At 40.6% G+C, this 27,754-nt stretch overlaps 1 protein-coding gene across 2 annotated transcripts; it reads right to left on the bottom strand.

Annotated features, from left to right (window-relative positions):
• Positions 1-1,785: 1,785 nt before the first annotated feature.
• Positions 1,786-25,990, bottom strand: LOC128105721 (zinc finger protein 431-like). 2 transcript variants are annotated; one of them, XM_052731017.1, is made up of 4 exons: positions 25,828-25,990; positions 5,501-5,627; positions 5,241-5,301; positions 1,786-4,106 (listed from the first exon to the last, which is right to left on the bottom strand). In XM_052731017.1, the coding sequence occupies exons 1-4, from the start codon at positions 25,876-25,878 to the stop codon at positions 2,894-2,896; spliced, it is 1,452 nt and encodes a 483-aa protein (XP_052586977.1). In that variant the 5' UTR covers positions 25,879-25,990; the 3' UTR covers positions 1,786-2,893. The 2 variants fall into 2 exon arrangements, with proteins under 2 accessions (XP_052586977.1, XP_052586976.1); XM_052731016.1 differs by lacking the exon at positions 25,828-25,990 and adding an exon at positions 10,227-16,211.
• Positions 25,991-27,754: the final 1,764 nt, after the last annotated feature.

Genomic DNA, 27,754 nt, shown 5'->3' with positions numbered 1-27,754 from the left:
TGAATAAGAAAAAAAAAGGAGTCCTCACAAAGTTGTCTTCCAGTCTCCGATATGTGTCATGGCTCATAAAACTGTAATCATATCACACACACACACACACACACACATACACACACACACACACACACACACACACACACACACACACACACACACACCAGAATTTCTTTTTAAACAAATTTCATTACCATTACATTATCTGGCATCTCTGGATAATTTCCTTAGAATGTAGTATTTCAAGATGAAGTGTTAAATGCATAACTAATGGAGACATGAACACACATAGAACTTCAAATACTATATACATATCCATAGCAATCAAGCTATGTTTTGAAATATACTGCTGATTGCTGATTATCCTCCTTTATTACATCTCTACCAGATATATGAAAATGCAGCTTTGGATACACATGAGGTAATGTTTTTTGTATTCTCTTCTATTAAGAATTTTAACATTAACATTGTTAAAACATGCTAATAAAACAGCATACATCGGGGTACATTATCTACCCTTGGACTTGTACTCAAGAGGGTGACACATAAGCATCAAGAGTTTAAATGTATCCCTGGCTAATTACTGACATTGAATAATAAATTTCAAAGGAATTTGTGAAAATATGAAGAAAAAAAAAACAGGAAAACTCACCACCTTTTCATAGACACCCTTACTTGAATAGTATGATCACACACTGCCTGATATTTAAATAAACAATAGACCACTTAGATGATGGGCATCCCATTCTATACACTGTAGCAGAAAAATACCTATTACTAAGTGAAAACACAACAGAAGATGAACAGAAGTCAAAGAAAGAATATAAGAACCACAAAATACACTTCACTAAATGGATTTGCCACATGTATAGCACACTGTAGTATCTACCTCAAATGTTGCCAGATAGAAACCACAATGCAGTCATCTCTACAATCTGTCTGGAATGAACATGGTAAATAGTTTACTTCCTTCAAGGTTATGATGTAAAAGAGATGAAACAAGATCTTTTCTTGAAACTGAAGACAACTGTGATGTCTCTAAAGTCCTTACCAAATTGTTTACCCGAATAGAGGTATGGTGATATTTTATTTGTACTGAAATGTGATTTTATTTGTATGTTAATAAATAAAGTTGCCTGGTGGTCAGAGCTAATAGCAAGCCATAGCAGAAGCTGGGTGGTGGTGGTGCACGCCTTTAATCCCAGCACTTGGGAGGCAGAGCTGGGCAGATCTCTGTGTGTTCAAGGATACAGCCATCACAGAGACACACGCCTTTAATCTCAATACCAACCATAGAAAACCTGGAGGTCTGTATAGATGGGCAGTGATGAGGAGGTCATGTGGTTGGGTTTACAACCAATGAGAAGGCAGACTAGAAAGTCAATAAAAGGGCAAACACCCAGGAAGTAGGTCTCTTGCTGAGGAGGACAGCAGCGGCAGTGAAGGGTAAGGTTTTTAGCTGTTAGCTTTTGCTCTGACCTCTTTGGCTTTTAACTTTACAATTGGCTCTGTGTTTTTAATTTAAAAAGACAGTTACATCTACATAGAGGTATGAATTATTTCCTATTTTCTGACATCAAGATCATATATGAAGGCTTAAAAATGTGTACAGGGTGAGAGACATAGCCGAGCAGTTAAGACAAGGTCATTCCCTGGACAAAGGTTGGGTTTTTGACAACTTCCTGTAATTCCTGCTAAAAGGAGATCCAAGGATCTAAACTTTTGGGGAATCAGCACGCACATACCCACACAAAGACACACTGACATCACAATCAGATTTTCACTCAAGAACATTTTTCTCTTGTGAGCATTTATTTCTGTAACTCAGTTGTTGAGGCATTAAAAGGCTTACTTACAGAGTTTTTCTTCATCATGAACTGGTTCATGTAACAGAAAGCAAGCACATAGGCTTGATGTCAGAGAAATCAATCTTTCTTAGTTGGTGGTATCATTTGGGAAGATATATATAACGCTCACCCTGCTGGAGAAAGTACCTCCCTGGGAGTGAGCATGAGAGTTCACATCCACACACCATTTCCAGTTCCCACTTTCACATTCATGCCAAAGGTGGAAGATGTGAGTTCATAGCTTTCTGCTTTAGCTGCCATGTTTGACACTTGTTGCCATGCCACTTTCATGGTTATCCTGGATCCTTCTGGACTCAAGGGCAAACTTTTAGTAAGTTGACTTACTTAGACATAATGTTTTATCATAGCAACAGAAAAGGCACTAATACACACCCATTAAGTGTTAAACCTGGATGCCTTATTTTATGTAATTGAAGAGAACTGTAGAATAGAAAAGTGCCACCTCATCATTTTGTCCATATGAGTTTGATGGTGCAAACAAAATAAAGAGGAACATCATAATGCTTGAACAGATAGGTGACACTTGTCAGGTATTTTGTCCAGAATAAACTTGTGTAACTGAATGTAAGTCTGTTGGGTAAACATCTTCCAAAACCTTTATGGCCAGATTTCCTTGAGTATTAGTTTTCTCAGGCCCTCAAAGACTACTGTAAATTGAAAAAGCTTTAAGAGACCAATTAGACACTAAAAGTTTTACTCTTGTATAAAGACTAACATGAAATGCAAAACTTTGCCACACTCACTACTTTTATAGGGTTTCTCCACTCACTACTTTTATAGGGTTTCTCTGCAGTATGAATTTTTCTCATGAGTTGAGACTGCTGATTCATGTAAAGGCTTAACCACATTGATTATATTCATAAGGTTTATCTCCAAAATGTGTTCTTTTATGTATTTGTATTTTATGTATGTAATAAAGCCTTTCATGAGTCTTTATCACATTGATTATATTTGAAGGGTTTCTCACTAGTATGAATTCTTTTATGTATTTAGAGATTAAATTATTATGAAAAGGCTTTATTGCATTGATTCTATTTGTAGGGTTTCTCTCCAGTATGTCTTCTTTCATGTTTTTGGAGATGATTGTGTCGTGAAAAGGCTTTATCACATTGATTACATTTGTAGGGTTTCTCTCCAGTATGTGTTCTTTTATGTACTCTGAGATTACTGGCATATGCAAAGGCTTTATCACATTGATTACATTTGTAGGGTTTCTCTCCAGTATGTGTTCTTTCATGTACTCTGAGATTACTGGCATATGCAAAGGCTTTATCACATTGATTACACTTGTACGGTTTCTCTCCAGTATGTGTTCTTTCATGTATTTGGAGATTATTGGCACATGCAAAGTCTTTATCACATTGATTACATTTGTAGGGTTTCTCTCCAGTATGCGTTCTTTCATGCATTTGAAGATTACTGTATTGTGAAAAGGCTTTACCACATTGATTACATTTGTAGGGTTTCTCTCCAGTATGTGTTCTTTCATGTCTTTGGAGATGACTGTGTTGATAAAAGGCTTTATCACATTGACTACATTTATAGGGTTTCTCTCCAGAATGTGTCCTTTTATGTATTCGGAGATATCTGTGTTGTGAAAAGGCTTTATCACATTGATTACATTTGTAGGGTTTTTCTCCAGAATGTGTCCTTTTATGTATTCTGAGAGTTTTGAGTTCTGAATAGGCTTTATCACATTGATTACATTTGTAGGGTTTCTCACCAGTATGTGTTCTTTCATATATTTGGAGATTACTGGCACATCCAAAGTCTGTAGCACATTGATTACATTTGTAGGCTTTCTCTCCAGAATGTGTTCTTCCATGAATTTGAGGATTACTGTGTTGTGAAAAAGCTTTATCACATTGATTACATTTGTAGAGTTTCTCTCCAGCATGTGCTATTTTATGTACTCTGAGATTACTGGCATATTTAAAGGCTTTACCACATTGATTACATTCATATGTTTTCTCTCCAGTATGTGTTCTTTTATGTATTTGAAGATGACCATGACTTGTGAAGGCTTTACCATACTGATTACTTTCATTGTTTTTCATTCCAGCACATGTTCCTTTAAGTATTTGGAGAATACTGTTGTGTGCAACGGCTTCACCATACTGAATACAATCGTAGGGTTTCTCTTCAGTATAAATATTTTCATGCTTCTGAAGATGACTATGATATGAAAATTTTGCACATTGAGTATATTCACAGGGCTTCTTTCCAGTATGACATTTTTTGAACCTGTAAAGATAATTGGCACAAGTAAAAGCTTTCTCACATTTATTAACTGCTGAATATTTTTATCTGTATGAATTAATTTTACAATTTGTTCTAATCCTTAAGACAAATAAGATCTTAAAGTATACACTCATAGTGTTCTCCAACATTTAGGGATGTTTTGTGTCTTGGATGGCATCTGTAATGGTAAGAACATTTATTAGAGGGTCCACATTTGTAACATCATTTTTCTATATGAGATTCTACACATATTTGAAGAGAACTAGAAGAACTCAGAGCTTTAACATACTGATTGCATTCATAAATATTCCAATAGTGTGAGTCATACTACATTTGCAAAGTGAACCATGACAAACAGACATATTTATATATTCCAATGCTCATAGGGCTTTTCTGTAGTGTGAGTTTGTTGATGTATTCCCAATGAACTTGGAAAAGCAATTAATTTTAAACTTGTATCACATTCAAAAATCCTACTCAAAGTGACTACTATATATCTTCTAATTGTTGTGTGTGAGAGAGTTATGTTGCTTCCTTTCATATACCCCTGCTCACATGGTTTGTATCCAGAGTGACATAGGATATATTGATAAAGGAAAACTAATAAATAAAATGTTTCTACACTGCATTCACACAGCTTGACTTTCTGTTCCTCACAAACATGTGATATAGGGATTAAGGATTCTCCACAACAACTTCTTGACTCTCATAAACTATCCCTTTCACTAAACTTAGAAAAGTCACAAGTAAAAGAGTAGCACTAGTTTACTCTGAATTATTTGCTTACTAGAAGGTTTTGGATATATACATCTCACCTATCCAACATGAATTCTTTATGCAATACCTGAGTGACATGAAATTAAACAGATTGGCTGTTCTATAGCCTAGGTACCATGGAGCTGCAATTCAAATGGGGATATCAGATAAGGCATTGTTTTCTTGTGTTCTTTCTTAGAGCAATGCCTTGCAAACACATATCAGTTATGTGACATTGAGGTATTTGGTCTTGTGAGAATATAACTATCATCAGTATACTTTAAACTGTGCTTATTTACACTGTTACTTTTGTTTTAAACTTCCAGGATACATTACAATTTCTCCATAGGCACATTTGTATCAGCTTGCACATGAAATTACCTTGCATGTCCTCCAGAACTTTGACAATGTTCTTCAATATTATAGTCTTCCCAACTGTAGCCTAAAATACAGCACCAGAAAATTAATGACATTATATGGGAAATTGTGCAAAATTTAAGTTACTATCTTCAATGAACCTTAGAACCATGCCAGATTTATTCACCTCATTCTTCTTTTTCAGTTGAAATTACAGAAGTATATCAATAACTAAGAAACTGTTTTCCCATTATTTTAAAATGTGATGGAAAATTCAGTCTTACCTATAGCAGTAAGGTTCCTGTAGGTCTCCAGCATCACATTTTTGTAAAGATTCTTCTGAGAAGGATCCAGCAAAATCCACTCCTCCCAAGTGAAGTCGATATGCACATCATCATAGGTCACTGCAGCCTAAAATATCCCATACATGTGTACAACAGAGTGTGATACTGATAGCATGCTAATGTATACTTCTTTGAAAATATATTCATATAATTCTGGGGCTTACCACACTTATTCAGTAACAGAAATTCTAATCAATTCATTTTAGAAAAAAAAAGTGAACAATGAGATTCACCTCTGTCATTTCTTCACACTTTGTCTAGGATATAGCCTTGCAGGAGAAAGGCCTATTAAGAGACACAGAGAGGCAAGAGATCGGAGTACACACCAGAGAAATTGCATGAATAATCACTAACTACAAAAATGATGGGCAAGCTGTGTGTATTGGCTCATGCCTTTAATCGCAGCAGTCACAAGGCAAAGGCAGGTGTATTTGATTGAGTTGCATGACAGCCTTGCCTGTGCAGTGAATTTCAGGATAGAGTTAGATATTAGTAAGACCCTATCTCACCTATAAAAATAAATTGAACAAAAAAGGTAGAAAGAAGTCACAGGTGTTTATGGGAATTTCCACACACACCTGCAATTGAATGATTCAGAAGGCTCAGGCAGTTTTAATGTTATGATTACTGCCATTCTAGAAAAAGAATGATATACTCTGCCAGATTTCAAATTCAAGATGTGGGTGAAGCTCAGCAAAACAGCATATGCTTGACATGTACAAAAACCTACATTCCAGGCTCATCAGCCAATCTCTTGAATGTAAAATATTCTAAAATCAAGAAACAAATTAAACCTTTGCAACATGCAATGGCACAGGATATATTCTCATTCAGAAAGAGGAATGTGGCTAGGTTCCAGTACAAAACTCAGGTAGTCAGCCCATGCTCATGTTCAGGCCACACAAGCCAGAAGAACAGGTAGGACACCAGCCCATGGAACTTCCTAATTCTTTTTGTTCCCATAGACACACTCCCCCATCAACCCTCCAGCTACCACCAACTTGGACATCGTCTGTTCAAGTACAGGCCATATAAGCCAGAAGAGCACATAGACAAACTCAGGCAAAGACTCCCTTTTGGACTAGAAGCCATACCAGCCATCCGATATTCATGTAGGATGCCTACCCATGGACCTCCTCCATACTTCCTGTACCCCTAACACTGCTCTTGGGAACTTTTCCTCCTACTGGGTTGCCTCATCCAGTCTTCATGAGGGTTTCTGCCTAGTCTTATTGTAACATGTTGTGTCATGTTTGGTTGATAATCCATGGGAAATCTGCCCTTTACTGAAGAGATATGGAAGAGGAGGGGATCTAGGGGAGAGGAGAACAGGGAAGGAGTAGTGGAGGGAAAACTGCATTTGGGATGTATTGTGTGAGAGAAAAATAAATTTTAAAAAAGAAAACAGAGGAATATAGGTACAGAGAGGCAAGATTGGACCAAGGCAAGACTAAAACTCAGCAGAGCAAAAAACCAAATCCTGTAGCTCTATCTAAGATACATGGGGCTTCATTCTCAAAGGGCTTAAATAGCTTTAATCCTGCAACTTTTCATACATGTCTCTCCAGTGCTACTTCTACTCCACGTATGCAGTTCCCCATGGCAGATGTCCCATAGCTTGGGTATTTCAACAACCCATTGTAAACGAAATTCTAAACAGTCTTATTAAATAAGAAACACAGAGCCAAATACAGAGTTAAAAGCCCAAGAGATCAGAGCACTAGCGAAGAACCAAGACCACCTTATCTTACCACCTAGTCACCGTCGCTTCCCCAGAGAGACCTTCTTCCTGTGTGACTTGTCTTTTTATTGCCTTTCTGTTCTGCCTTCTCATTGGCTCTAAACCCAACCACATGACTTCCTTATCACTGCCTGTCTATACAGACCTCCAGGTCTCTCTGGTTGGTACTGGGATTAAAGGTTCTGGTCACCACACTTGACTGTGTCCTCAACCACACAGACACTCTGCCTGCCATGTGATTGGATTAAGGGCGTGGGCTACCACCACCTGAATTCTGTTCCTGCCTCACTAATGACCTCTGATCTTCGGGCAAACTTTGTTTATTAACATACAAATAAAATCACATTTCAGCACAATTAAAATATCACCACATCCTATGGTCTCAAAAATGCAACCCAGCTTCATCTTCACAACTTTATGCAATGAACACTCATAGCCTCCTCACAGTTTCTGACTCTGCCAAACATAGATGGGTACAACAGTGCTAAACAGATACCACAGAGAGTCTATGACCTTTAAATTGTGCATCTTTCCCATTTCCAGAACCAATACAACATGGGTGACTCCCCCCAAATTTGGCTTCTAAGTTGTGATGGACCCTGCCATGCTTCGACCCGAGTTACAGCAGGCTCTGTGTAAAGTTGCATCCTGGGAGTAGAAATCACTTTGCTCAATCCATTCATAAACTGAAGGGTTAGCTGATGGAGTCTTACACTTAGAATACACTGATAGGCTTCTACTGTAGAGAGCAAGGGAGTTCTCTTTAACAATAACAGTGTCTTTGAAAGTACCTACTGGCTTCACAAGTGGACTGTCATCTGAAACTACATAGTGCTGTTTTTCTCTACAAAACACAGACTTTTCATTTCTTTCTGCCCCACTTGTTTTTCACTGTAGAACCTGAATGAGTCAGCAGTAATAAGCAAGCAACAGAATCAATATATTGTCTAAGAAATCAGCTCACTACTTTTTATTTATGGCTTACTCAATTTCTAATGGAATGGAGAAAGTAAGAATGATTTTGGGCCAAAATATTATACAAATGACCTCTAGCTAAATTTTTCATGGAGTCTAGTTCCCACTGAATTCCTATGACCTCAAGCTCCACTGTATGCATTACTCTCAACATTCCCATCTTCCCAATCCTACAAGAATAGCCAATTAAGCTATGTGTACAACTTTCTATGGATTTTGCCATCTAAAGTACTAATATCTTCAATATTCCTCCAAAAGTCATCAATCCAAGGTCCTTTGCATTAACAAAACTACTTCTGGTATACCACATCTTGTTCTAACTTGCTTGTTTCTTGCTGTGATTAAATTCTCTAACCAAAACCATCTCAGGTAATGAACAGGTTTATTTGGCTGATATTGCCAGATCACAGTCCATCATTTTGAGAGCTTAGGATAGAAATTTAAGCAAACAATTGAAGGCAAAAAGCACAGGGAAACTGCTTACTGCCTTTTTCTCTCCCTTGGTCACTCTCTCATGCTTAGCTAGCTCTCTCATCCATCTCAGGCCCACTTGATTAGGGATATTGCAACCTCAGTGGAAGAGCCTTCTCACATCAATCATCAATCAACACAATCTCTTAGAGACATAGCAGTTCCTGGCTATTATGAATGGATGAGTATGATGGATGAGTGTATATAAGTAAACATCAGAGTATTAAAACCAAATGCAAGATAACACATTTTTAAAGAAACAGTGTGATTTGTATTATACACCTAAAAAAACCCAAAACTTGTTTTGCTCTAATTGCTTTGTAAGTCACAAACACTTTCAAAAACAAGTTTATTCCCATTTTTATGTGTATGTTTGTGTGGGAGAGGAAATGATTTCAGTGTGTACAGGTGACAGAGCAGAGAAGTGGGGGTCAGATATCCAGTATATGGAGTAACAAGTGGTTAGGGGCCTTCCAACTAGAGTGTTGGTATATGAACTCAGGAAACCCCCAAGAAGAATATGTGGTAAGTCACCTGCTAAGCCCCTTAGTACTTTTCAATCCAACAAACTAAAAGTCTTTCATTGTGCTGAAATGTGGTGATATTTTATTTGTGCTTTAATAAATAAGGCTTGCCTAGAGATCAGAGGAATGGGAACAGCCATTATAAGTAAACAAAGAAGTCATGCAGTGTTAGCACACGCCTTTAATCCTGTCACTTGGCAGGTAGGATCTCTGTGTTCAAGGCCACACTGGAAACAGAGCCAGGTGTGGTAGCACATGCCTTAAATTCAAAACTAGTTAACCATGGATTTCTGGAGGTCTGTACATACAGACAGTAAGAGACAGGGCTGGGCAGGAAGAGGAAGTGATGTAGCTAGCAGAGTACAAATCAGATGGCAGAACAGCAAGGCATATGTGTGGGGGTAGACAGGAACTAACTCGCATTTAGAAGCTGCAGAGTTGGTGAGGTAAGGTTGGCTGGTGGCTTTCCCTATTTCCCTGATCTCCCTAAGGCTTTCACCTCTATATTTGGCTCTGTGTTTTTTATTTAATAAGACCATTTTGAAATTTGTCTACATTTCATAATTTAACAACAACAATAACAATAAAACCTAAATAATATAAAGAAGTAAATAAATGATACTTGGGAACATTATGCATCAATATTACAATGTTGGCTCTGGTAAATTTGCAGCATGAATTGAATACAATCTGAAGAATATTCCCAAAATTTTATAACATGATATTTAATTCCAAAGCTACATGCAAAGTGGAAAAACTCAGAATTTTAGCCATAAGTTTCTCCTGGCCCACCCAGCTCCACAGTTCCACAGTTGCTTATAAAATAATCACTCAGAGGCTTAATATCAATTACTACCTGTAAGGCCTAAGGCAGGCCTCTTGCTAGCTAGTTCTTATAGCTTGACTCCTCCCATAACTATTAATCTATGTATTACAGGATCTTCCATGGCTTTACCTGCATCCCATTACATGTTGCTCCTAGGATGGCGGTTTGGCATCTTCCCCACTCTCCTTTCTCCTCTCCTATTTCTCTTGGATTTTCCCACCTGGCTCCTGCCATAAGCCAATGTAGTTTTATTTATTACCCAATGAGAGCAACACATATTCAAGCATACAGAAAGACATCCCACAGCACAGAATGCTCTATTGAATTATGAAAAGATAGCACACACACTGGCATAATGTGACTTCTAAATTAACACAAAGCTACACCAATCAAGAATGTGTACAATATTTATGAAAGAATAAATCAGATAGAGAGAAAAAGTCAAGAACAAAACAGAAAAATATACTCCACTTTTAATCAAAAGACCAAAGGATACTCAGCCAGGAAAAATGTGATCTTGACAAATATTACCCAGCTACCTATGACTCTATGTGTATAGAAACTAAATAGACACAGACATCACAACTTCCACAAAACTGACTCCAAGTAACCATTAAACTGTTATGTTTCTAACCCTCTAGCTACTGCTATTTCTTCAAAACCGACAGGTTCCATGCTCCAGAGTTCTCTCTGCAAATGGAGGTGATCTCCTGCTATGGCTCTGCAAACTATAATGTCCTCCTCTGGTTTCAGGCAAACCTAGTCCCACGGATGCCCATACAGAAAACACTGTAAGAGAATAATTAAATGTCAATTTCTTGCCATGTGGATTATGTCACAAGATGTGGAATCTGCCCTATCCACTCACCCAAAACCACACACAACTTAGAAACCTCTGCACTTTGGAAGAACTGTTCCTGCTCTGTGACAGTGAAGACACTGACCCCACACTCACGATGGCATGGCTTCTGGTCTCCCTCGCAGCTCTCTATACCTACCTTCTATTGGTACTCCAAATTACTAAACCTTCCTAGGGTCCCACATTAGTCTAGGCCACGCAGCTGGGCCTCAGGACATTAGTACCTTCCACGACTGGGTAAAGTGACTCAGACAACACAGGCCTTCCCTCCTCTGCACTTCCACCCCAGAAGACAGGTCCCTAGTACTTTATTAGAAATTCTCCCAGTCTCCCAGACTGATTCTTCTTCCAAGGCATGGAGTGTTATGTATGAACAATCTATTACCCACTCAATTTACAATGCAGTCAACCCTTAGTTTCTAAGCTGGGAACTACTACAGTCAAACATAGTTCACATTCAAAAAGCAACTGTTGCTATTATTTAACTATTTTTAAAGCAAAAACAGGCCATGAATTAGAAAACATGAGGGGCAGTGGTAGGGCTTGCAGGCAGGAAAGAGACTGTGGACATGATGTAGTTATACTCTCAAAGAACTATTTTGAAAAGTTGAAGCAGGATTTAGGGCCACATGTTGCAGAAACTACAGATTTGTATGAGAACACACCAATGATTATTCACGCCTGCTCCCTCAGGCTTAACAGCTTAAACCAGGAAAATAATAGTCCTGTTAGGCAGAGCCTCATTATTTTACCCAGCTCTTCTATTTTGTTTGATCCAGGATAACTACAATAATTTGGTTTCATGATAAAGTCAGTCCTTTATCCAGATTCTTGATTGCCCTGGAATGTGGACTCCAAAAAATGCAAGTCAGGATATTACTGGAGCATCTGAAATTGATTAACTACCACGTTGCTAATCTCAACTACTGACAAAGCAGGAAATGTTTCACCCTCCTTCCTGCTCCTCCCTTTCTGCACTGTCACTACAACAGCTTCAAAATTGGTCAGTGAATTCCATTCTTGCCCAGGTCCCTCTTCATTTCTAGATCCCCAATAAAAGCCAGAGAGATTGGAGGACTGGTCTATTATTCCCTCTCACTGACTAGTCAAGACACAGTCTGGAAGAGTTGCAGGACTAACTTACCAGTATGGGGCAGCAGAGGAAGGATTAGGTGTTCCAAGCAATTCTCACTTACATAGCATGAGGCCAGCCTACAGGAGACATCACTCTACATATAGCTAAATAATCAACAGCACTTTCAAGAAAAGGAATGAAACTATTAATGATCGAGAAACATTGGAGAATAGAAACAAATAGGGATCAGAGAAGAAATGCATTTAAAGAAAAGGAAATTTAAAAAATAATACTAAGTGTCTTTTTAGCATGATAAAAGTAATTTATTTTTAAGGTAAAAACTTAGCTATGTTGACATAAAAAAAGAGTAGGATCGTCGCTAGCCGAGGAAATGCAATTAACAAGAGACTGGTTGCTCTTGCCCATGTGCATGTGTTGGCTACTGAGATCTGTAACCTGACAAAGAGTTACAGGCAATGGTCTGTTTCTCAGTCCTCTGAGCTGACTTAACTCTGTCAAGCAGGACTGAACATATCTGCAAAGGAGAGCCATCTAATTGGAAATTTGATATTCATTGGCTCAAACTAACTTTCTCAAATTGTACACCCAACAATCTGATCTGTGTTCATGATATGGATTAAAATATGCTAAAAATTACAGAATCACTCACCCTGAAGTCCTTTTTCATAATGGTGACTCTAGCAGCTGATTGCCTACCCTGTTTCCCCCTGAAGTGCACACAATAAACTATTCCTCCTATCTCCTCTGAAGGCAGAAGTCATGCTCCACATGCAAATCCTTTTCCTGTGACTGCAACGGATAATCAACTACATGACACAAATGGGGAATTTTAAAACTCTGAGGTGGTAGTCACTTAAGAATTTATAATGTTCAATCATGGATGCCAAGGTCATTTCCCTGGGGACCAACAGACTGGGATTAAGGTCACCTGAGTCAACATAAGACAGTTCTCTCAAAAATATTTTTCTAAATAGCTGGAGGTGCAGCTGTTAAAAAATTAATATGCCTTCCATACACTTAAGAGATTAATAAAGAAAAATTTCTCTAATGAGAGCATGCATCCATATCTGGCTAATGCTCAAAGAGGAGCCAGCCTGGAACAGATTTTGCATTCCACATGTTCTGTCATCCTTAAGTTTCTTTTAGGTTAAGGCTCCAGTTACACTTTGAACATTTAAATAGTATCAGGAGATTGCAAAACTAGCCACTTAGGCAGATGGGAAACTCACAAAGCAAAGATAATTCCAGATTTATTTCTTAAGTACACCACAAACATGAAACAGTAGGTCAGTCATCAGTGACACGGTCCTGAGGTGGAAGTGCCGGGAGATGAGAAGGCACCTCCTCATCCAGGGCATGAGAAGGATAGGAAAAATAAAAGGCAAAAAATAAAATAATAATAAAGGCTGGGATGGGGAGGTCTTGCACGAGCTATGCCTCATGCCAAGTAAACTTACGAAGAATAGCATCTTCCAGTGGGGAAATGGAAGAAAATGAGAGACTTCTATGAAGTCAACAGAAACTACCATACAATGGGGCAAACTCAGGAGGAGGCAATTCACACATTGCTGCATAAGGAGAATACAGAGTACCTCAAAAACATTACTGGCTAAGCACATAGTGGCCTTGGGATTGATAACCATAGCGCCATGTGGTAATAAGAGTTGTATTCTCAGGATATGAAGCAACCCCTCCACAAAGGCCCTGGCCCCAGATCATTACCAGCTCTCCCTAGCATATTCCTGGTTTTAAAGAAAGAGCTCTGTTTTATTCTCAATACATAAGGCCCTTAGGAAAAGCTCCCAAGTCCTAGACTCCAGGCCTTTCCTGGCTCTCTGAAGCACCTTCCTTCTCCCTGTGTGAGGGCCTAAAGGGAGTACTGTTGATCAGGCCAGCCCTCAACACAACGGTGTTTTTCTTTTCAAATACGTGTCATCTCGTCCATCTGTCAGAACAGTGCTTTTCTCAAGAAAACTGGACATTTATGGCACACCAGGCCTTAAGGTTGGTTGTGACCCTTCAGTGTCCCTAGAGCAGCTTGTTAGAGGCCTGCTCTTTGAATAAGGAAAGGTTTAGAGGCTGGATGTAGCTTAAGGGTGTCTCCTCTGTCATGATTTGGAGGCAAATGTCTGGACAATCCTCGTGAACAAATGTGTATCCTAGCATCCTAATCTCTAAAAGACCTGGTTAGCATATACCTACCTTTGTGGTATTTTAGAGGGAGCCCTCCCTTAGCTAAATTCTACTCTCTATGACTTACTATCTCCTAAGGATTGGTAAATCCTTTATATCACCAATTCTACTATTTTCCATCACAGTTTAGTAGTGGAGTGCTATTCAACACAAGAGATGCCATTTATAATCTCCACAAAATTATCTGCAAATGGATCTATCATCTAAATATTAACTCCAAAGTGCAAAACTTCTAGAAGATACTGGAAAAAGTAGTCCTCTCTGAATTTGGCTGCCTGCCTTCCATGGATGCATCAAAGGCCTGTTAACCTTGACTACAAAGATGTTTCTTTCTACACATAATTCCCTGTTCCCAATGCTCTGAGCAGAGGCAGCCTACAGAGCAATGTTATTCAGAGTCCTGCACCTGGGTCCAGGGAGTTGCAAGGATCACATGGGACCTCACAGGACAGGGAATCTTGCTACAGGTTCCCACCCAAACCCAGAGAGGACTGTCACACTGGCTCCTGAAACTCACCATTTGCTCCTCCTGACCTAGGGACAGCAGCCTCTTGTTCACTGTCTTGACTTCCCAGGTCACCCATGCTCTCCCCTCAGCTCCTTCCAACAGCACAGGCAGCACACAAAACCACTGGCATACACTCTGTTACAAAGACAAGCCTGCAGCCTGGCCCTGGAAGGGCCCCTGCACTCTTCTGACTGGCAGGTCAGACTGGAGGGCCTGATTGGCTAGTGAGGCCTGAGTGACAAGAGCACCTCCCTTAGGGCAACAGTGTGCTTAAAGACTTTGCACAGTGGTTCCTGGCCCTGCCTTCCACCCAAGACCCAGACTTTTTCCAGATCTGCAGAGATTTGCATTTCAATAGCACTTGCCCCTGGCTCAAATAGCTGACCCTGCTATATTCCTGCACTCCACAGGCACTTCCCCTTCTACCTCCTGGACACCATGTGACTAGCTTGCACAGCCCATTACACAATGTGGAGTAGAATGATTCCCCTCTCCACCAGGTTGAAGGATGCCCAGAATATTAACAATTAAAGAGAGATTTTAGGATACAAAATGAAATATCTGTTTTATGGCTTCACATTGAGGTCTGATGAACTCAGGTACTTTTTACCTGGTTGTCACAGGGACTTTAGACAACCAGGAGAGAAAAGCTGGAACCAGATCACAGACAAGATAGATCTTTATTCCATCAGAAGGCTGGATGATAGTTCCATTGCTTTAGGAGTTTTATATATTCCTGAAATCCATTTCAATCTCTTGGCAATTTAACAACAATATGAAGTGTAGTCTTCACAACAAGTTGAATTCTTAGAGAGAAATGGAACAAGGAAGGATGCCTTTATGAGCACTACAGTTAGCTACAACATCTTCCTCTGGGCAGGTGGAAAAAAAAGCAAGAACAGTATTAGTAAGGTTTTCTGCTTGAACAGGACTGATAGAATAAATCTCCCTATGTAGGTAGAAAGTGGATTTATTAGAATGTCTCACAGTCTGTGATTCAGCTAGTCCAGCATTGGCTGTCTACCAGTGGAAAGGTCAAGAATTCAGTATTTCTTCAATCCTTGAGGCTGGACATCTTGGATGGTCTTTAGTATATACCAGAATTCCTAAGAACTGGGCTCTAAAGAGAGTAAATGAATGACCTTCCTAGGCAAAGCCATGACAATCAGGCAAAGACAAAGAGCTTCCTTTTTCAATATTCTTTATATAAATATATAGGCTGCCACTAGAAGGTCTGGCCAAGATTAAAGATGGATCATATCACCTCAAAGATCCAGATTGATCAAGGGTCTTCCCATTTCAAACCTTTAATAATCTCTCAGCTGGGCTGTGTGGCGCATGCCTTTAATTCCAGCACTCGGGAGGCAGAGCTAGGCGGATCTTTGTGTTTTTGAGGCCAGCCTGGTCTACAGAGCGAGATCCAGGACAGGCTCCAAAACTACACAAAGAAACACTGTCTTGAAAAACAAAAGAAGAAGAAGAAGAAGAAGAAGAAGAAGAAGAAGAAGAAGAAGAAGAAGAAGAAGAAGAAGAAGAAGAAGAAGAAAAAGAAGAAGAAGAAGAAAAAGAAGAAGAAGAATCTCTCACAGGTATACCCAAATTGCTGCAAACCACAGAAATATGAAGTAGGGACTCAGCCATCATTGACAAGGCCAACTCATTAGAATCAGGGGTTCTGGTAGAGGAGTTAAGCCCAAATACAAGGCATTTTGGAATTATTGCCTTTTCAATGTATTGGCTGTTTCCTGCAGTGAATTTCTTGTAGCTTTCTCATCTGTTACTACCTTGGGATTCATTTCACAAAAGCTTCTAGCAGTGTGATTGATCATTTATTGGGCACAATTTCCCCTATGCATTTGGGGTATATTCATAATGTCCCCTAGCTATTTGTGAAAACAGTCATGCAGGCAAAAATTTGAGACATTCTCAAACATTACCACATTGTTGATAGTTAGATAGATACAGATAGATAGAAATGTACCCCGGTTTACGTTGCCTGCAGGTAAGAAAAATTATCCCAAGCCAACCTCACTAACCTTAAATTCTTAACTCCTTATACTTACTTTCACCTCAGTTTATTAACACATGATTTTAGCTTAGAGATTTATTGCTTGTAAACACTGAGATATAGTGGAAAAGGTAATCAGCCATTTGCTAGTTCCTAGAGAAGAGTAAACTTTCCCACTGACCCTCTAGGACCTGGCCACCATGGCTTGAGGGACTGGAAGGTGCCAGGTTCTGTTTCTTGTGCAAATTAAGCTTAATCCTATCTTTGTTGTGCATCTTTAAGCAATAGGTGTAATCCTTAGATCTAAGAAGTTCCTTTAAAGCAACTGATTATAGCAAAAGTGCTACAGCAGAGGAAAAGCTGCAGGTCTTCCTCTACTGATTATGCAGATTGCCTAGTAACCAAGGATGCTTACCCATTACCCAGCCCATTGGAAAAATAGCTCCTGAGAGCCTTTGGAAGCAGAGCAGGGAGAAAAGACAGTTTTACCTTATTCATGATTTTCACTAATAGACTTTTAACTTTAAACCAAGCCATACTTAGGAATGTAGTTTGAGCACATGAATTGCTCTCTTAGATTCCCTCTATTGATTTAATCCTTAGTTGACCTCACCAGAAAACTATCATTAGCCACTCCCACCTTGTGCCATCAATGAAACCTGACAGTTATTGCTCTGTGTGTGAATTCTATACCTTTTTCTATGATCCTGAGAAATTCAAGCCGCACATTGCATTGCCAATTTTATAAGCTGGTATCCTCACTGTAGAGATGACACTTACTTAGAACAATATAGACACATGGACACATGGTGTGAGTAGATTCATTCCTCTATCCTTTAATCTAGTTTTCCTCTGCTGGTTGTAGAGTCTCCTTTGGATTCTGAGAGAAAAATCTTTAAAGCAGGTCCCTAAAGGCTTTCGTTACCTTTACCCAATTCTTTGTGTATTAGTTAATTCCAGAGGTAGTCATTTTGTCTACCAAGAATAGTCAAAACAAGAGCCAAGACAGAGGACCTGAGATTTCTTACCTGCAGGAGGCAAGGAGAACATAGGAGTCATTTCCAAAGCAATGCTTTCCCTAAGCAACAGACACATGGGGATTTTACTTGGGGAGTCTGCACACATTCATATACAGTTCTGCTATTCTCACAATAACAAAGGACAGAAAACATGAATTCAGAAAACACAAAGGAAAAGTCACCTATCACCACTGTGGTCACTGCTCTTATTTGGATGGCTCTGCTGAGCTATTGTAACCTCAGAACAAGGCTTCTTTTGCCTCTGAGCAGGCTGACTCAGAAAAACATGACAGTTGCTTCCATGGAGATCAGAAGGAGTTTATTTTCACTAGCCCTGGCTGCTTTCTGTCTCAGGACTGTGACATTGCTGTACAGAATTTCAATTTTTTTCCTTTTTATAACTTTTAAAAAAATTTTAGTTATATGGGTATTTTGCCTGCATGTGTCTTTGCACAGTACCTACAGAGGCCAGAAGAGGGCAGGATATGACTGGGACAAATGGTAAGCTACCATGTGGGTTCTGGGAATGGAACCTGGGTCCCCTGTAACAACATCCAGTGATCTTATCTACTGAGCAATCTCTCTAGCCCCTTCTATTATTTACATTTTATTTCCATACATTTTAATTAAAAGATACAGCATCACTTTCCGCCTTGTTCTCTCTTCACTCCATCCCTTTTCCAATGTTTCCCTTCCAACTTCTTCCTTGTCAAGTATGTATGAGTAAGTATGCTGAAATACGTGAAGGTAACCTGCTGAGTCTGTTTTTGTTGGTTGTATATGGTTGCAGGGCTGACGACAGTGTAATAGAGAGCAGTAAGGGAATGTACATTAGTGACACAGAAGAGGACTCAAACCTGCATGTTGAAAGTGTGTTTCAGTAAGAGGCCTTGCAGATGCCCATGAATTCATATCCAGGTTCTTTTCATTTTGAGCACCAAACAGGGCAGTGGAGTATTCTCATTTCTATTAAACTGATAAAATAATCTAACTCAAGGTACCTTAGGGGGAAAACATTCATTTTATTCATAATTTTATGATACATTCCAATCAAACAAGACCTTTCCATCCATGGTATCTGAAGTATCATGCTAATAATAATGTAAAACATTCTTACCTTCTTAAATCCCATAGTCTTTAAAAATTCCAAAATTTAGTAAGTCTACAGTCTCATAAATATATATTCTTTGAAAAAAATGAGTAACAGCCCACTGTTTTCAAAAAGCAGAGAACGGGAGAATAGCAAATCAATCACATTTAAGGAAATCAAAACCTAAGTGCTTCCTGTATTAGATTGTGCAAGTTCTGAGACTCTAATGATAGTCTGGGCTCTCAGAGATTGTGGAAGCTCCATGTTTCAGGCTCTGCCATCTCTAGCATACACAGCTTGCCTACCATCCCAGTTCTACTCCACAACTGCAGCTCTCCTTGGTCATCCTACAGTCCAGGAACCTACCACCCCTTCAGGTGTCCACTGGACTCACTGACCTCTCAGGGCCTCTCCACGGGTGTTTCAAATCTGTTCCAGTGTCATCAGCTCTTCATGAGCCCTTCAGTCTTGGATTGGCAGGCAAGATACCGAGGCAGAAGAATCCCAGCAAATTACCAAACTGTCTGGGCTCTGCCCAGATAGAAAGCAAGAGTAGTAACTATTCCTTGAGTCTATCTTATGTTGATTCTACTTTTACCTGAGAGCTTACTGAATTTGAGGGGATACAAAGGGGAAAAATATACCCAGTAGATAGGAAGAGACATGAAGGAGATGGGAAAGGACAGGAGAGGACCTGAGTGTCCCCAGGGCATTGGAGGTGCTGGAAGTTCTCTGAGTCCCAGTCCCAGCTCCCTGGAGTCTCTACTGTCTGGGCCATCTAGTCCTGACCTCCTGGAGATGGTGCATTGATGGAGCCTGGGAAGTGCTATTCCAAGCTTTGTAATTACTGTTTGTTCCTGAAACCAGCATGGCTTGCTGGTTTTTGAAAGTGAGCAGGGAAAGGGCAGAAAGATATTAACCCCATCCAATCAGCAGCTGGGCAAAGTCTTCTCCCCATCCCCTACCCTCACATCCTGAGACCACGCAACTATAGAAACGTTGTGCATTGGATTTCAAGGCAACTGGGACTCACATCTCCACAGCTCAGACCTTGGGGTGCACATGCATCATGGAAGAAGACACCTTGAGCCTTAGATCTGAGATTGTCCAGAGGCCCACGGGTTTGCTATAGTCTGGGGAGAGTTTCCTGGGCCCAACATACTCTTGTCTGCTCCTGGGAACCTGACTCCATACCCCATTGTACACTCAATCCTTTCACATTGTTGAAACTCTCAAATTCCAGCTTCTGCCTACTAAATTTTGTGATCAGAGGGTTCTGACACCATGTCTGGCTTTGGTGACTTCTTACTCCACTTTATTGGAGTCAGCATGAACATGTGGATGCTCAAAAGGTAAAATTTTAAAAGTGAATAAAAAGAACGTTTATAAGAAGTAGGCATGGTGGAGGGTAATGGTGGTTGATCACACTGTATCCACAGTCAGGAAGCAGACAGTAGAAAGTTGATCATTATTACATAACTCAGTGCCAAATCCATGGAATGGAATGGAATGGTGCTATCCGTTTCTCCAAGGCAGAAGAGTCTTCTCATCTCAATGAACTTAATATACAAGCTAATCTCCCGCAAGCACAACCCAGATGTATAATATGATCTAGATAAGGCCTCACAGGTGTGAGTGGAGGAGTAACCCTTGGCTGATTCTAGGTCTTAGTAAGTTGAAAATCAATATTAGTCAGGATACAAAATTAATAAAATTTGCTGTGTAGACTACCTTTGTAGACAGGGACAATATTCCTTTTTTTAGTAATATCCCAAATACCTATAAGCCATGTTTGAGGGCAAAGTAAATAAAACTTTTTGAGTATGAACATACTCCTTTCCCAGATGTAAGCAGCAAATTGCTAAGGATCTCCAGGGCAGGAATATGAACCCCATGTAGAGTAAGGCACCTTGGAGAACTCTGCTGACCCATGCTTTTACTTTATTAAATCAGAATCTTACCCAAGCCATCTCAGCAACTGAGCTATGATCTTCTTACCAAAGAGAAGAGGAGACAGAGAGATAGAGACAATATAAAGAGACAGAGAGGGAATGAGAAAGAGTGTGTGAGAGACAGACTCCCTAAGGACCCATTGAAATGAAACTTACAAAGTCAACAGAACTGTAAACATGGCTTTGTGTCAATTCTTAAGTGTGGCTCTCCCTCACAAGACTACACTATCCAAAAGTCCTTTCTTTCCACTAATATCTGTGTTAAATCCATGATAAACATCTCTTTTAAGTCAGGTGTGGTCACATAGGCAGAGGCAGGTGGATGTCTGTGAGTTCCAAGTCTAGCTATCTACTACATAGTGAGTTCCAGGTCAGACAGGGTTAGAAAGTGAGACTGTGTCTCAAAACAGACCCACTCCATAAATCTCTACATAATAAACTTTAGGGCTGAGAAAGTGGGTTAACAGATAAAGTACTCACCTTGCAACTACCCCTCTACTTCTGCATTATAAAGCCAGTTGCAACAGTGCATGCCTATAGTCCAGTGGTTTAAGGTAAGATAAAAGGCAGGCAGCTACCTATGACTCTATATGTATAGAAATTAAATAAACACAGATCTCACAACTTTCAACTCAAAGTGACCCTTAAACTGTTGTTTCTGACCCTCTAGCTACTGATATTTCTCTAAGAGAGGCTCCATGTTCTAGAGCTCTCTCTGCAAAGGGAGGTGGTCTCCTGCAGATCCTGCTATTGCTCTGCAGCCTTCATGCTCCCTTGTGTTTTCAGGCAAACCCAGCCCCAATGATGCCCACACAGAAAATACTGTATAAGAGTAATTTAATGTCTGATTCCTCCCACATAGATTATTCCATCTCACAAGATGTGGCATCTGCCCTATCCACCTGCCCCAAATCATGCAAACCTGAGATACCTCTGCAGCTCAGAGCTTCCTTTTGTCCCCTGGAACTGAGTCACACCATGGTGGCTGGCAGTAGCAGAAAGTTACAAAGCATTCATAGCCTCCCATGCCAGGGTGGCAGAGCCTTCTCCTCCCCAGGGAATCCACACACACTAAGGCTCAGAGACCAAGGGCCACTGCCCATGTCACCACAGGAAACAGCAGAAACAGTCTGGTTCAGGGTCCATCCCAGTCCCAGCAGTTCAGACTCTGACAGCTCAACCAACCTGTTCTTTCTGGTCTGGGGACAGTAGTTCCCACACTCATCATGGCATGGCTGTAGTCTTTCTTACAGCTGCTACAGTAGCAGAGAGAATCCTGGAAAGAACCTATAAGCTGCCAGGAGGCAGTGACACATGCCTTTAATCCCAGCACTCGGGAGGCAGAGGCAGGCAGAGCTCTGTGAGTTCGAGGCCAGCCTGGTCGACAGAGTGAGTTCCATTCAGGACAGGCACCAAAACTACACAGAGAAACTTTGTCTCGAAAAAACAGGAAAAAAAAATGTGTCAAGGTTTTGCTTCAGAGCTGGGAGGTCCTGCAGCCAAACACGGGTCACATTCAAACAGTAATTGTTGTTAAAGCAGAAATAGGCCATGGATTAGAACACAATAAAGGGTCTATGGGAGGGCTTGGAGCCAGGAAAGAGATAGTGGAAATGAGGTCATTATAATCCCATAAAATTACGTTGGAAAGTTGAAACAGGCTTTATGGCCATGTGCTCCAGAGACTAGGGATGTGTACTAGAGCACACTAAGTACCACTCATGCATTTCTCCCAGGCTGTACATCTTAAACCTGGAAAGCAGTAATATTAGGCAGGGCCACACCATTTTACCCAGTTCTTCTATTTAGGTTGAACTGGTGTAGCTACTGTAATTTGGTTTCACGAAAATTCAGCTCTTTATCCAGATTCTTTTTTTTTTTTTTTTTTTTTTTTTTTTTTTTTTTTTTTTTTGGTGTTTTTGAGATAGGGTTTCTCTGTGTGGTTTTGGTGCCTGTCCTGGATCTCACTCTGTAGACCAGGCTGGCCTTGAGCTCACAGAGATCCACCTGGCTCTGCCTCCCAAGTGATGGGATTAAAGGTATGCGCCACCACTCCCCGGCCCTTTGTCCAGATTCTTGATTGTCTGGTCTGTGGAACAGAGAAATGGCCTGTCAGGACATCTATGGAATGTCTAAAATCGATGACCTCACTACTCATTGCTACTGTCAACTCCTGTCACAGCAGGAAAGCTTTCACCTCCTTCTTGCCAATCCTTTCTGTGCTGTGAGTACACCTGCTTTACTGTGGGTCAGTGAACTCAACTCTTACACAGGTCCCACTTCATCTGTAATTTCACAATGAAATCTAGGAAGGTTGGAGGACACTCATTCACTGGTCTATTTTCCATCTCACTGACCAGTCAAGGCCCAGCCTGGAAGGATTTGCAGGACTGTCTTCCCAGCACTGGGCAGCAGAGGCAGGATTTGGTGTTCAAAGTAATTCTCAATTATATAGTATGAGACAAACTTGAGCTACAGGAGACATTGGTCTAAACCAGTGGTTCTCAACCTTCATAATGCTGTCACACTTTAATACAGTCTCTTATGAGGTGGTGAACCCAACTATAAAATTATTTTCACTGCTACTTCTTAACTAAAATGTCACTACTGTTATGAATTGTAATAAAAATATCTGCATATTCCAATGGTCTTAGACCACTCCTGTTAAAGGGAGGCTTGATCCCTCAGGTTGAGAACCACTGCTCTATAAACTGATATAAATAAATAAATAGAACCTAAGAAAAAATTGCATGAAATATTAATGGCTGGGGAACATTGGAAAACAGAAACAAATGGAGATTAGAGCTATAATGCATATAAAGAAAGTGAAATATAAAAAATGGTACCAATAATTGACTTTTTAAAATGATAAGAAATAATTGGAAGAACACTTAACAATATTGACTTTGGAACAGAATAGGCACTTCCCTGCTAGAGAGAATGCCATTCATAAGACACTGCATGACTTTCCCATGTAAAGTGTCAGCTGCTGGGTGCTATAAGCTGACACATGGAGTTAAAGCCAATGGCCTGTGTCTCAAACCTCTGAGCTGACTTAACTGTGTCAATCAGGAATGCTCATATCTGCATAGGAGAGTTCCCTAACTGGAACCTGAAGACTCAGTACTTCAAGTTACCCTCCCTAAATCGTACACCCACCAATTCTGCCTATCTTCATTCACATGGAAGGAATAATACCAGGAGTTAAATTACACAGAAAGTCACTCCCCCTGCCCAGCGGGTCCTTTTTTTATGATGAAGACCTCTGCAGCTCACTGCTTTAAACTCCAGCCCATCAGCTATTGCCTAGTCTGTTTCCCCGTGCAGTGTACACAGGACACTGTTCCTCCTCCTCTTCTGGTCTGAAGGGAGATGCCATGATCCACACACAAATACTTTCCTGTTACTGCAATGTACAGTCCACTATGTGACTCAAAGTGGTTACTTTAGAATTCTGTGGTGCTACAGATCTGCAATCCAAGAATTCCTGGTGCTTAGTCTCAGGACAATAGCAAGGGGAATGCCCTGTGGGGATAAGTTTAAGTCCACCTCAATCTATATCAGAGACCTTGTTCAAAAACACCTTTGAAAAAGACTGGAGATGCAGCGCTGTTCTAGACTTAATATATCCTTAATGGCACACCAGGACTTAATGCTGGTTATGACCCTGTTATAGCAGGTTAGAGGCCTGTTTTTGATTGGGAGTTTCAGGGGGCAGGGAATAGGACCCTTTTGGCTGGTTGTAAATCAGGGTTGTCTCCTTTATTATAGGAATGTGGCTGGTTAATCCTGGGGAAACACATTTAATCTTATCATACTAATCCCTAAAAGGCATGGTAAGTGAGGAACCCAGGCCCCTGCCCAGACTCCTGCCTTGGCTATTCTGCAGCCATGACAGGCTTCAGAAAAGACCCAACAGGATGTAGGCCCCTGGAACAGTACAATGTGCCCTTGAGCCCCCAACCTTGGGCCTGCCTCTAGTTACAGGAAAACCCCTTTAGATGTCCCCATATAGTAGAAGAAGCCAATTAAAAGTTACAGCTAGTAGACTCATGATAAAGAAAAAATGGAGTTACCACAGCAACCGCTAAAAGAGCTAGCTGATTTCTTGCAGCTGCAAGTTAACCAAGGACAGCAACTCTGGATGGGATGGTCATCAACCCTGAGTCTGTTCCTAAGTAGTCTGTGGACCCCAACACCCAATAAAAACTCTGCCCCATTGCTGCTCAGGGTCTCTCCTGCTCTGCTGCTGCATCAGGTGAATGGAGAGGCCCTAGTTAACTAGCAAGAATAAAAAGATCCTTTACTTTTACATCAAATTTGGCCTCTTGATGGTCTTTGGGGAACTCTGGGTACAATAGTAAGAATACTACTTATCTTAGGGATATCTGGGAGACAGCCCTCTCTTAGCTTAATTCTACTTTGTGACTTAATGTCTCCTAAAAATGGGTAAATCCTTATACAGTCAATTCTATTACCACCAATTCTACTCTTCTACATCACAGTTTAGCAGTGGAGTGCTACTCTACACAGGAGATGCCCTTTACAAGCTCCCCGAGATTAACAACAGACAAATCGTAACCTAAATGTTCAATGTTAAAAGTGCAGAACTTCTGAAAGATACTAGAGAGACCAGGGCTCTCCATGTTTGGCAAATCTGCCTTCCATTATGAAAATACGAGCACTATAGGCCCCAGCATTTCATAGTGACATCAACAACAAAAATATTTGTAAGTCCTGTTCCCATGCTCTGCACAAACACAGCCCACAGACTGAAGTTATTCAGAGACTGCCGCCCCAGCCAACAGGGTTGCAAGGACCACGTAGGACACGCAGGACCAGGAAGGAACACGTGGGACTCGCAGGACACACAGGACCAGCCAGGACCACGCCAAATGTGCGTCTGGCTGTTGGCTCCCACCCCGCCCAGGGAGGACCTACCACCCGGCTCCCACGGCTCAGCCGGCCGCTCCTCCCAGTGTGCGGAAAGCATCCCCTCGCTCACCATGGCCGGCCAGTCCTCCCGCTCTGGGAACAGAAGCTCCTCGATTACCATGTCACCGCTGCTCTCTCCACAGCAGAACCCAAGGTACAACACAGGAGCCAACTTCCGGTTTTCTCTGCAGAGAAACTGAGCCAGAATCCTAGCGTCAGGAGGAAGAACCCTTCCATCTGACTGGCGGGTTTGCTGGAGGCCCTGATTGGTTAGTGAGGCTGAGTGACAGGACCGGATAAGCTGAAGGGAGACAGCACAGTGGTTCCCAGCCCTGGCTTCCACCTGAAGCACAAACCTATCCCAGATTGACTGGAGATTTGAGCCAAATTCCACAGCAAGTCTCTAGTTAATATAAACTAATGGGTTCAGTTTTTTTTTTTTTTTTAAAGTATACATTTTCAGAAGGAGGCTAATCTGACAATATTGCACAAGAGGAACACAAGGTATCTCTAGAACATCATTATAAACAAAGTCCACAGTGGCTGGGACCAATTACCACAGCCCAGGTGTGGAAAGAGATGGTTCTCAGGATCTGAAGTAACCCCTTCCCAAAGGCCCTGGTCCCAGACCTTTACCAGCTCTCCCAAGCATATTCCTAGTTTTAGAGAAGGAATTCTTTTTTCCCCTCTCAGGGCCTTAGAGAAATCGCCCAAGGCTTAGGCAGGTTGCAAAACTAAGAGAGGCATAGTTTCTCAAGTATCTTCTAGAAGTTCTGCACTTTGAATTTAACATTTATGTGTAAGATCCACTTGGAGTTAATTTTGTGGAGATTACAAATGGCATCTCATGTACTGGGTAGCACTCCACTACTAAGCTATGATGTATAAGAGTAGAATTGGTGATATAAAGGATTTAGCAATGCTTAGGATATAGTAAGTCATACAAAGTAGAATTTAACTGGGGCATGTATTGGGGGGGGTCTGCCTCTAAAACACCCCAAACAGTAGTATGAAAACCAGGCCTGTTACAGAATAAGATGTTAGGATGTAATTGTTTGTTCAGCTTTTATGTATAGTGGTCACATGTCTGTGGTAAAAACAGCTAATTGGATGTATATTGCTGTATTTAACAAGGCAATTCCATGTAAATTATCTGGTAATTAAGAGAGGTTTATTTCTGAGATAACTTACAGCCAATAGGGATTGGTTACAGAATCCAGGAGAAATGAGGTACCATCCAGTGGAGAACTCAGGCTTGGTCTCCCATCCAGATTCCGGGACCACAAGATATCCAAAAGAGGCCAAGCACATATGCACCTCGAGTCTTAAGGGGCTACCTCTCGGCCACGCCCCAGGGGAAGGTCATAGGCAGGTGTGGCAGTTACTTGCAGTCACTCTAGGAGCAAAGTTTTAAGGTCAAAGCTGGAACAGCTGCCCACTACAGATGCGTATCCATGGTGAGAACAGGGCAAACCCTCTATACAATGATCTCTCTATACTAAGCTAGATCATCATAGTTTTAAGAGGGATTTTTTTAGTTGTGCTGTACTGGATGCTGTACACATCTATTCAATGATGTTTTGTTATATATTTGCTGTATCTTTGTATTGCCTACATATACTCATTAAAAACCAAAAGTATGGTTATAGTAGTGATGCTATGTATTGTCTGAAGACTGCCTTGTGTTTTCTCTAAGGTTCAGTTTAACAGATTGTACCTAGGAAGTACTATTTATTACATTATCTTATACACAGTTTCTATTCAGCTTTCTTTTGTTTGATTCTTGTTGCTCAGCACTATCTAATGATACTTCTTTAATACTGACTAATAAGGCACTTCTTTAATACTGGTTATGTTTCCCGAGATTCCTGTTTTAAAAGCTCTGCTTCCAATAACTTGTACAGGGTAAACTATTTTTTTGCATTTTATCATTTGCCCAAGAAAAACCCATACCATTATTAATTCCAAGGCATCCTTGTGTATTATTTGTTACTCAT

This window comes from Peromyscus californicus, unplaced genomic scaffold (genome assembly GCF_007827085.1).
Source record: "Peromyscus californicus insignis strain IS unplaced genomic scaffold, ASM782708v3 Scaffold_9__1_contigs__length_137607984, whole genome shotgun sequence".
In the NCBI taxonomy this organism is placed as follows: domain Eukaryota; kingdom Metazoa; phylum Chordata; class Mammalia; order Rodentia; family Cricetidae; genus Peromyscus; species Peromyscus californicus.
The sequence above is the reverse complement of the archived record's forward strand: the minus strand, read 5'-3'. Positions and strand labels throughout refer to the sequence as shown.